The sequence below is a fragment of the Ischnura elegans genome, chromosome 11, assembly GCF_921293095.1.
Source record: "Ischnura elegans chromosome 11, ioIscEleg1.1, whole genome shotgun sequence".
Classification (NCBI taxonomy): Eukaryota; Metazoa; Arthropoda; class Insecta; order Odonata; family Coenagrionidae; genus Ischnura; species Ischnura elegans.
The window spans coordinates 29,836,428-29,848,710 of NC_060256.1; the positions used below are offsets into that span (position 1 = coordinate 29,836,428).

Below are 12,283 nucleotides of genomic sequence, written 5' to 3' on the forward strand. Positions count from 1 at the left end.
CAATTTTGTGTGAGCATTTGCCGTTTAAATGTAGATGGCTTGTAGTCCTAACAACCCCTCCCACATATGGCGTGGTAGTATGGGGTCTCATGGTTTACATAAGGGTACATGGGTTAGAACATTTTTGGGTTGGTAACAGCCACCACTTATCCATTAATTATGTGAGACGTTTAGGGGGGAGGGGGTCAAGCTGATTCTGACCCTATCTCATATGGGGGAGAGGGGGGGTCCTGGCAGGCATTTTTTCCGAAAGAAACAGTGTGAAATTACGATCTTAGTAATCTCAAATACTAGTCCTGACTGATCTTAAATAAAAATAATTAAACAATTGATAACAAATCCAAATTAATGAAGCATATATTAACGTGTTTACTCTGAAAATACACATTTTTAACAATCTCATGTTAGATTAGAGGGATGGGGTCCAGCCAAATCTCATGATATCTCACCAAGGGGGGTGGGCATCCAAAAATCGCCAAAATCACGTCAAGTTATTAATGGCCCCCCTTACAGCTTCTAAGATATACCTATGGGGGAGAATAACTCCTGGAGATGTTCAGATATATGTAGAATACTTAAATTTTCTTTAAGGTCCTCCGCACTAAGTTAAGAATTTTTATTAAAATTTATATTATTACCTTATTATTGAAGACCTTTATGTGGTGGTAATTCAGCAAGTCATGTATAGAAGACACACACTGTTTGAAATTATCTAATCATCGATCACCTAAAAAATGTATGTCTCTTAAATTTAGGGGAAGAGGAGGAGGAGGTTAATTTCTTACCTCTATGAGTAAGTTGCAGGATACCCTTTGTCTGCCTGTCTTTTGCTGATGGAATTGAAATCAATGTATCAACAAAATTCTTAATTAGGATGGGATAACTGTCCCCCTGTCCTGAAACTATTAAGTCAGCATCTTTGAGGCTGTCCTTATAAATTTTGCTGAATTTAGCCTGTCATTGTGAACCCTACTCATTGTATTAGTATGATATACAGGGTTATAGGTAACCTAGTGGAAGTTTAAAGTTATGAGTTAAAATTAGAATTCTGACCATCATCAATATGCATGTGTTCTTGAAAAATTGCATGAGAAGTATCAAAGTATTATCAGTTTCCTCATAAAATATTATGTGCATAATCCATTGCTGTATTTTAATTAGCACACAAAAAATTATTTAAATTATATCATGGTATATTAACATAAATCAATTTTCGTTTATTAAATTTAAAAGTTTATAGTTCATATATTCAGGGAAACATTATTTATGAAAGTTTATTTAACATCACAAAGTCTGAACATTTCATTAACAATATCTTCAAAAATTTGCTTTAGAATCATGCATGAATCTAGATTACGTTGAAAAGAAGTCATAGTTTGGGGGTTAATGAAGATTGCTGTCTGGACTCAGAATGCCACTCGATTGAATCGTGAAAGTGATGGCTGTATGTAATTCAGATACATCTATATGGCTCATAATTTACAATAAATATCGGCCTTGCTATTAGGTCTGTGATCATCAAACTCTTATGGCCGAGTTAAATGGTAGGTCAATAGATAAAAGTTATTGTGTAAATGCATTAAATCAAGAATTCTCTCAAAAATGTGCTGTAAATAGAATATATGAACTGAAAATATATTGCACCTTCTCTAATTTGGCTCATCTATTTGTACAAGCTTGGTTAAACCAAAATTTTTCTTGCATTCACAGTATAGATGGTGTAGCAAACCCTTTGCTGAGTATTGGTTCATACCATGACTTCTTTTTAACACGTTGTGTACGGATGGCGAGAAATCTCGTCATTTTTTTCCCGAACGTTCCGGATGGATGACGAAGATTCTCGTCATTGAGGCGCGTCAACCTAAACAATTTTAAAGTGTACAATACGTATTCGTTAGTACGTTTTCAGTTGTTTCATTTCATTTCAGTAGTTTCATTATTCACAATGAATTGATGCATCATAACGTTTGATTGGGTAAAGTTATATTCTAAGCATTAGCTTTTTAACCATGTTTAAACCAAAGGCATTACACCCTAATAGGCACATATTTCCAATCTCGGCGTTCTTAGGAATTTAAATACCCTGGTACGCAACATGGTAATCAGGTTGAATGAAAAATGATACCTTTTTACCAATTATTTCTATTAACTTGGATATTTCTTTGTGGTTTCTCCACCAATTTTGTGTGATATTTTGTATACAGTAACCTATTATGCCATATACTTTCATTGGTAAATATTTCTAATGATTCAAGACATTAGATCTGAGGAATGGAAAATAAGCATATTTATCAATTCAAATTATTTAGTTTGTATTTCAGTGTGCTATCAGTCTTTGTGTTTAATGATAGGCTTTTAGTGATCACACTTTGTTTAACCTTTAAAGGACGGCTTTAAAGGAAGACGTTATAGGGACTGCAAAGCCATAAACGAAAACATTAGGTGGGACCGCAAGGATGAGAAAGGTTAATGCAATGATATAATTGTTATATTATTGCTTATTTGGTGGAATGAAATATTTTTCAGCCATGGAAGAATATATTGGCATGAGAAAGCCTTGCAGAGTATGATATTCAATTTTGAAATAAGGGAAAGAGAATTTTAAATCTGTGGGTTCAGCTTTGTGTGGAGGATATAGTGTTTGCCGCCCATTTCATGGGTCTGGGTTAATATCCTGCAGGTGACACAGGTTTTTCAGGGACTATCTGATTCTTGCTTTAGTGCTTTGTGGGGGCATTTAAAGTGCTACACTTTCTCTTGTCAGATGGGACTAGGTCCCCTTCAGTGGTGGATCCAGAGAGGGACTTGGATGAGCTATAGCCCACTCCTGGGGTATCCAATTTACACTTGATAAAATAGTAATTTTGTTCAGGCGTTGAATATAGGCGGGAGAGGAGAGTGCTGAAAACCCGAAAGCCCCACATCAACCTCCCTCCTGTCCCTATCCTGGATCCACCTCTTATCCACTAATCCCATTGCGGTACCTTTCCTGATCAAGGCTAGGATGTTGCCAGTTGGCATGAATCGTAGTGATAGTGTTTACACATGCGAATGGACATCCACCATGTATTATCAGGATACTGGAGGAAGTGAATTTGTGTATACATATTACCAATGGCTAAATGATATCATCTCTCTTCTTAGTATGGATCACTTAAGTAGGTTTAGTGTGGTATGTAGAGGAGGTGACCGACATCTAAGGTCATTTGTATCATCAGGGAAGGGTTGGGAAGGAAGGATTTAGAGAAACCAGGTATCTGAATTTGCCTGCTCTTAACCCTTTCAAGACGGTGGAGTTCTCTCTTTTGCATGACTCTTCGGCTGAGCCCCAGGAGACTCTTCTGTACCCTCTGTACAGTGCATTTTTGCAAGACATTTGTTAAGAAGGGACTCGTGGATAATCACACACTCTCATCTCCAACCTTGTTCCACTCCTCATTATCTCGGACTCCATGGGTAGTTGGGTTCCTTCCTTTCTGCATTTATAGCCCCACCAGCAGCATATGTTCGCGGTCAACTTGTGATTTGTTTATAGGTATTAGCTATGTTGATAATTATTGCTTCTGCATAAATCGGAGACTTTGAATTGAATTCCTCATTTTTTTTGTGCATTGTCAAATTTTGAATGAAGCTCTACTGTCAATATTAATGGAGTCAATGCGTCAATAATTTCCATGCTGTTGTGTATCATGAAATCGAGACATAAGTTTATAGTTATGGTAGAATTTCGTTTGAAAATAGTAAATGCTGCTTTTAAGACAAAAAAATTCAATTCTTCGTTAATATATTTAGAGAAAGGAAAAAATATTTATTTGGCAAAGTGACTGATTAAACAAAAGCATATGAGATGAAGTGTCCAGGTACCTGCTACCAGATTTTGAGGTAAGGCCTGACCCCTGCAGCGTTGTGTCGTGAAACTAAGACTTCACATACCCATGACTATTATAAAAGGGGAAGAGCAAGGAAATGGATATTCTCGACATTTATTCGCCTGCATAAGAAAACCTCTGACTGAAATTTTTGGCTTTTGTCTCCCGCGTTAGGAAATGTCGTGCCCAATATTTCTGACGGTATAGTAGCAAAAGGGTTGTGACGGCACAATACGAATCGCGAGCCGACCGGTCGTCAATTGTTCAGCTGCCTCACTAATGCCACCGCCAGGTGGCAGGCACGGCGACCCACGCCACTACAGGACAGCGCCATGACATTCACACCCGATCCGTCCTACGTGAAGGATGCCTTCACCGTGCTCAACGGCTTGTCTCGTCTTTATCATAGCTCTGTATTGGATGACCAATAAATCGTTGTTGTTTTCCTGATTCCGGCGTTTATGTGTGTAAATACTCTAATCCACCTCAGGGTTAATGAAAGGCACTTAGGGGGCCACTGCTCAATGTCCCATCCAATGAACGGAGTGCTGTAGTAAAAATTCTCTCAGTGAAGCACTCAAGGAGGGATTGGGCAGTCTTTGAAAAATCTCTGCCACCACCAGGATTTTAACACATATCCTCCCTGGGTGAAAGCCAGCACTCTTGCTCCCAAGGTGACCCGATCCCCTAATAAACTAATATGGGTTGAATGTGTTAAGCTCTTGATCGGGCAATGACCTTCACTTTGCTTTCTCATCCTTCTGTAATTTTCTCTGATCCATCCAGAGATAAGTTTATTATCTGTGGACTTGCTTTGTGGATATTGTTACCGTGGTTGATTTTCAAAAAAACAGATAATCTTTAAATACAATAGCACTTTCACTGGAAGTTATTTGCCTATCATATGCTGCATAGGTATAAAAGCTCCCTGATCCTAAATGGAATCTATGCCTCTTGCACTGGTCTGAGAAAACCTTAATCTATTTTACCTTACACTTTTTAAAATGGTAACATTTGTGAAAGGAATTTTCACTTTGAGCATATATTAAATATATGTATTATATATGCCACGGGATATTTGTGTACAAATATTTTGGATGATTAATTATTATTGGAAAGCCAGCGAAAGGAATGGAGAACAGTATAAAAGAACCGACGATTAATAATAATAGGCAAGGAATACTTTGGTTGCAATGAAATTTTTTTAAGAAGGGATTACAGGCAATATAACCGTGTTAACTGCTGAGAAGAAATTGAGAGGATAATGAGAGGCACCCAACTGGGTGGATGTAATTATGCATGATAAAATCAAACCCCAGAAAAGTGTCAGTGATCTAATTTTGCTTAAACCTGTAAATTAGCTTAATAAATAAATTTATGCCCTATATTTTCCAGCCAATATCATGGATTGATACGAAATTAAATTTGCTAGCAAGGGCAATAATCAAAGGAAAGCTTTATAAGGTAAAAAGATTGGTTTATAACATTTCTTCTGAGACATTCTTTTTATGTATTCATAAGTTCAGAAATGCTTTTTTTGCATGGATAAAAATTAATTTATAGTGTGGGTGGAATTTTACTTCATATTTTCCCTCAACTATAGCTCATGTAAGTGGTTCTGGGTTGTTTCATTATTGTGTATTGTTTTGATCATAACTAGGTGGAAGTATTTGATGTTTATCAACATTTCTTTTAACTGTTGTCTTTAATTTTCTCTCCAATCAGGGGCTGCTCTCACTACTGGCTCAATTGACAGATGTACAAAGTCAGCTAATGAAATAATATGGAGTGGTATGTTGTTCAGTCCCAGGACCTTCATGGATTATTCTCATCCTTAGGGTCTAAAGTGGGTGAAGAGTACAGGGCTGGAAAAAAATGTTTGGGTAAGTATATTCATTGAATAATCGATCATTTGTATGCTCAATTATATGTTCTAGCAAATATTATCAGAACTGAATTATTATTTAATTATTACAAATGATAAATAATTTATATAGCTTTTTGTTCCTCATGAAAAATATTCTGTAAAATTAATTTATTTTTCTATATACATTATGAAAATATGTATGTATTAGTGTAGGCAGGCCACAATAGGATCCCAACGGGAAAAGAGTAAATATGAATGACTTCAAGTGAGGGTAACAGTTGGCGATATGTATATGCTAAACACATATTCCTATTTGCTGTAATAGGCTTTCTTAAATAGTTATCTATCATGTGTTGAAAGGAACCTATGTTGGAGTATCATCCAATTATTTTAACTGTGGTAAAATTCAGTGGCAGGGGTGAACTTGGTGCATTTGAAACCCATCCCTCCTCCTCCCTGTGCAGGCATCGCACAACCCTTTCCTTCCTGAGCTGTGTGATATTGCCAACTGCACTGATAGAAATATTTCACCCTCATGATGGGCAATGATTGAGGCCTCAAAAATGGTAGTTATTATAGGCCAACTCACCTGGTTGAAATTCCATAAAAAATGCATCAAGTCAATGAATCTGGAAAGCATCAGATGGAATTTTATAATATTGCTGCCTGTAACATTTTTGGATAGAAAAATCATAGTCTAATTACGTAGCTGGTCCAACACTTTGATCTAAGTTTTCCGTATTGTAGGTCCTCCATTCATTACTTGTCATTTCCAATAACCTGCTAGCTGTATTTTTCATGGGTTCAGAGGTGTTACAATGAGGTGATGGTTGTTACACCCTAAAAGAATTTTCAATTTAAATAAGCCAAGAGGAAGGATATAGATTTGCTACCAACACATAGTGGATCCTAGTGATGTGCAATATTAGGGAGGTATGGCACAAGTTCACAGCAAAAGGCAAGTTCATTGAAATGCTCGTTGCCTACTGGGCAGCATCGGTGGCAGCTGATGATGCTCCTCGGCTTTGTTCGCTCAGTTGCTCATAACATTTTCTTTCTGGTCTCTTGCCACAATTCAAAGGTCATGCTAGCATCCAGCTTAGTCTGGGAAATACCAACTTATTCGTAACAACCTCAGTATTTTAAATTAAAAATCCAACAGCAAAGTCCTGAATTACTAAAAGATGTGAAAATTGAAATATTTATGTAACATGTAGAACTTAAGTTGAAGTGGCACTTCCTCTGATGAGCTCCATATTGATGAAATCACTGAGTATATGGTTAAATTTTTGGAAAATGGTTATTCAATTTTTGAGTGATAATCGTTTTGTGAGCTTTTTCTGTTCAATAATTTTATTATCTTTGTCTTTATAACTACAAAATTTTTCAGAGACACTCAAGGAAATTTTGAGCTGCTTGTTGACAGAAGACCGATTGATAAGAAATTTCAGGCGAGCTCTTGGAATATCACGCATTATTCACAAGGTATGTAATCATGTAATTTTGGTGCTGTGAATAAATTCTTGATTGTTAAAGACATACTTTTTCCTAATTTTGCATATTATTTTTTATTTCAGGATTTAATACCCTTACTCATTTATTACAAAGATGACAAGCAAATAGTGGATGCTACAATAAGGTATGTTTCATAGATTATAATGTGTTCTTGTGACTATAAAGATAGATACATGTTTCATCCTTTTAGGCTTGTAATACTAGCTTCTTGTGGATCATTGCCATAAATTTCTGTTTCCATCAGAATCTGAAAGTGGACAAAATTGAACCTGTCATATAAAACTAGTAATGTTTAAATTTGAAGAAATTTAAATTGAAATTTAAGTCTAATTTGGAATTCCAACTTTTTAATGGTGTAAAAAATTATAATTGACTAGATATTAAAGTATAGAAAGATATTTAAATTAATTGGCTTAAAAATAAAGGAGAAAAAATGTAGAATTCTATGTTTTGGTTTTAAAAAAGTCAATTTTATTGGCCCCAAAAATGTCATTTCATGTTACATAACGTTGATTAATTTATGAGCACACATCTCCAATTAACTATAGAAGTGTTGGCTTGCACCAACATTTTGGCCTGGAAGGAAATGAGGGTAAGCTTTGCAAATATATTATAGTGTGAAGTGTGTCAGTATATACTTCTATAGAAGTATATACTGACACACTTCATGCCATAAAATAATAATAATAATAATAATAATATTTATTGACGGGTATTGATAACCCATTTCAAACATATTGAAAGTACAGAATTTCACATAAACATCATGCAACACACAGAGAAAAATTATCAATCTTAATGAAGGAAATAATTAAAATTATATTGAACGTAAATTAAAAAATAAAGTTCACTCCAAAATCTAAGACTATCAATTACACCAAATGAATATGTCTTTAATATTATGCAATATTGTTCAGAAGCTTCTTGAGCTGGTCACTTGAAAGCCTAAATAAGTCGATGTCCTTAGGGATGGAATTAGAATCACGCATTAATTTTGATAATGGTGAAAAGAAAATAGTTATCTATATAAGGCCATGAATGAAAAAAACATTTAAGGTGTACCTATAATTGTGAATGGGATCTATTTGTACTTTGTGTATGATTTCCAGAGTAATGGTTAATTTAACCCTTCCTGTGGAGTGCCTTCTGCCAGTTGAGTGTGTTAGCCAAACTGAAAGTGGGCATCAGATTATATCTGATCTAAACTGCCTTCTCATGTCTGCGAAAGTGGAGTTTGCTGATCCAAGGGCTACTTTATGTTTGCTTCAGAGGATTAGGGCAGTGCTGGGTGTAAGTTCAATTCTCCTAACGATGTGCAAGGCTAATGATTGATTCTTTGTATTCTGCATCGATTTCTAAGGTGTTGATGCTTCTTGATACAAAGTATCCAATCCATAATTTAAGTTTCAGCTCTCAGATTAATTTTTTTGCATGATTAATCTTTTGTAAACTTACATTTTTCAGGAAAGGAAAATACATCCTGATGATTGTGAGAGTGTTGGAAATTGTCTATTACTGTTACGTAATATACTTCATGTACCAGAAAACAGAAGTGGAAGATTGCACGGTCACAGTAGGGCATACGAAATGCCTGTGGAATCTAATGGAAGTTCAAGCAACCATGTATGCAGTAAACAGAATCTCATTCTATGGAATTTGTTTGCCCAGAACTTTGACAAATTGCTTATTCATTTGATGACTTGTGAACAGAGGGTAAGGCTTATATTTGTTTGTACTCATCGAACCATCTCTTACTCCCCATTTGCCCATCTATCTCAAATATGAGCTTTTTTATTGTGACGCTAAAAATGCAGTCTCTTGTGGGACATATTAATGAATATCCCATTATTACCTGTTTAGCATGCAAATCTCAGATTGAGATGTATTCTCTTAAGAGAAATCTCTTCAGGGTGTATTTAGAAAAGATCACGAAAATGGAATAATATGTATGTATTTTGCCAATCCTATGGATATCCTTCCTCTTTAGGCAATTTTTTATGCAATAAATAGACTTTACGATAGTAATAGCAAAAGATGTTGTCTCGTCAAACAAAAATGCAGTTTTTGGGTGAAACAGGGCACTTGGAAAATTTCATTCTCATTTATTTTTTAGCCCTTGATTCAATTTTTGAAGCTTGTATAAGTGACATTTTTGCTGATGAATTCCAACATTTACTTGTTATATCACTGTCCACAATCCACTACATACTATGATTTTGGATGAAACTGAATGGACAATATTAAGTGCTATAGGGATTTAATAATCATACTTTATTGTTAACACTTCAGTCAGAGTGGGAGGTGCCCTTGGTTCAGCTGGTAGCTTTGACTTTCAAGGACCAACGAATGGCCACATTGTTGAAGATGTTGCATTTGTGGCTTGAAACTTCTGTGAGCAGCGAAAGCTCTGAAGATAATGAAAGCAATACATCTCCTCAGCCTCTTGTGAGTCATATATTGTTATCTAGCCATAGCCTGTTTTACAATTTCATGCCATTGAAAGTGATTTGGAGTCAATTGCATATGGATACGTATTTGCATGTTTGTACATGCAAATATTTTTCTTGATGCTTGAGCTTTTCTCAGAACAGAGTCAAAGTGTGCTAATATCTGGTGTAATAAAGTGGATATATCTTAAGATTTATCTGGCTTTTTATGTGAATCCTTATGACATAATGTCTTTTGTCCAAAATAGTCTATTTATGGTTAAATACAGAAGTCAAAGTAAGGTCTGGTATTTTCCCAGCATATTGCTTCAGTTAAGACTGTTCAATTTTCGTACTGGGTTATTGCTGTCATTGTTTATCAAGGTTGGGAAACTTGAGTAGAGTTTCATCTGATGGTTGAATAGCCCTGAGGATCCTGACTTGAGTTTCAAAACATGTACTGCATGGATAGTGATCACACAGTGGGAAAACAGAATAGCCTTCCTTGAAGAAAATATTGATATAAATAATTACCTTTTGTTCGGGCTGCTAGGTTGCTAGTGTACTTTTGTATAGTTCCTGTCAGGGAGTATGGCAGGGGAAATGACGACTAGCAAAAACTATTTAAAAGTGTTAACAAGTGTATTTAAGGCTTAATACATATTTCTTGACATGTGGTTAACAAGACCGATGCCACATGCACACAGGACATAGGAGTCAATACAATGAACAAAAATAAATTTCTAAATGTAGATTTAGGAATCAGCTGCTGTGGTACTGCTCTATGGTGCACAATACAAATCACTGGCTGCTGTTGGATTACACAATCATTAAAAACAGTTCCCAAGGATTCTTGTATTTATACTTCTATGTACCTATTTTTCTTGAACACCTGCTAAATATTTGTGGTCCAAATATTTGTTTCCTTTCACTTATATGTCAAGAGATTGCCATAAATTCAACCCAATACATTCCAAATTAACTTCTATTAAAATGATATTTATAGCCAATAAAAAAGTTAGTCCATAGAATTATGGTGATTGTAGAAGTGTATCATTTTTGGTGTAAAGCCAATTCTAAAGATTTCATTTATATGCCAAGTTATTTAATATACAGTGGAACCTCGATCTGTCGTTTTTCAGGGGGATGGATGAAAAGAACGATGAATGCAGGAAAACGATCAATGCGGGAATGGTTGTCCGGGTTGCCTATGTCCCAGGATCAGCTGGATTTTTGCGAATTATGACATTCATTAATGGATTCAAACGAGATTTCAGCTGATTACAGGAATATTATTACACTATCGAAACACTTAGGTCATATTGTTGATTCGACTTATCTCTCTTTCTAAAATCCTAAAGGAACAAGCCGCCTTGCTAAAAAAATGTTTGCACTCCACTCGGAATTCTCACGGCTATTATGCATTTCTGTCTGATGTAAAAATTCTTATCCATCAAATACCATTTCAAGTACACGTATTTACTAGAGAAATGTTCGTGTTATGCCTCAAACAACTGATTTTGCCGTCGCAGTGATTGGTTATGAAATGGATCAAGAAGGCCAAGAATAAGAATATGTAAAACTAATAAAAATGAAACCGGACTCCATTGAACCCACGCGGAAAACACTTGCTAGTTTTAAGTCAACCCACCCCGGAAAGTATGGAATCACTCGTGCGAGGTGAAGTTCGGCACTAATGCTATCGCATACGGCGTAGGCAGAACTTACTGCAGAGGGTGAAGCATGACCATATGACTGCGCAATGAAATTTTTTATCCTATAGAGAAGGCAACTTACCCACTCATTTCTAACAATAAGTAGCGTAGCTCTAGATGAGCAGATGAATTCAGATTGCTAGTCCAGAGAAACAAAATATCCAGAGAAGACATCGCTTCGTTAGCAACTCAGACAAGTGAAACTTGTAGCATAACTCGTAAATTGTAACCAGACGCCCTGTTTTCGAAAAAAATCGCATCAACTGCCGTGAAGCTCTCTATCAGCTGCGAGGATATCGTTATTCGCCAGAAATCACCATCGTATTATTCCAACTCTTTCCTTGTTTAAAATGCTTAAATAACGTTAGAAATACGTCATGTTTGGTATCAATCTTTACTGAATTACGTGTACATCACTAATATCTCAATATAATAAAAGTATAATACCAATTGCCGAAATTCATTTCTACACACCTTTTGAGCTAATCGGAGATTCATGCAGCAGTTGACCTCCAGAGATGGGGATCTTTGTAGCGAGTCAGCTAAAAAAAAGTCAGTGGTCGAGAAAGGGGGAAGCGTGAAAAAGGTTTCTTTTGTTCTCGGGTAACTTGATATTTTCTTTCCAAGCTAAGGTCTTCGTAATACGATCCCTGCTCAAGCTGGGACCTTTTTTTTATTTCGGAGAAGAGGAAAGCTTCAGACCGGGAGAGGCGAGTGCTGAATGGAGGGGGATACCGGATCTTGGGAAATCCGATAATGTAACTATCCCACGGCACTCAGCTTCTCCCTATCGTATTTCAATCTCCTGGGGAAGATTCAAACTTTATGTCTGTCGTTATTAGCCGTAAACAACACGTTGTAAACACTTCGTCTCATTTTCGTCAAACGATA

General features: G+C 36.0%; 1 protein-coding gene across 9 annotated transcripts in view; it reads left to right on the forward strand.

Moving 5' to 3' along the window:
• LOC124168471 (protein timeless) overlaps window positions 1-12,283 on the forward strand; it is a 69,944-nt gene that overhangs the window by 1,366 nt on the left and 56,295 nt on the right. For 8 of the 9 annotated variants that reach the window (XM_046546740.1, XM_046546739.1, XM_046546741.1 and 5 more), the window contains exons 2-7: window positions 5,595-5,752; window positions 7,127-7,221; window positions 7,314-7,375; window positions 8,361-8,541; window positions 8,716-8,964; window positions 9,541-9,696. In XM_046546740.1, coding sequence (XP_046402696.1) covers window positions 5,653-5,752; window positions 7,127-7,221; window positions 7,314-7,375; window positions 8,361-8,541; window positions 8,716-8,964; window positions 9,541-9,696 — 843 coding nt within the window. In that variant the 5' untranslated portion in view covers window positions 5,595-5,652. Of the gene's footprint in view, window positions 1-5,264; window positions 5,334-5,594; window positions 5,753-7,126; window positions 7,222-7,313; window positions 7,376-8,360; window positions 8,542-8,715; window positions 8,965-9,540; window positions 9,697-12,283 lie in introns of all 9 variants that reach the window. The other variant, XM_046546734.1, reaches the window with a different exon arrangement.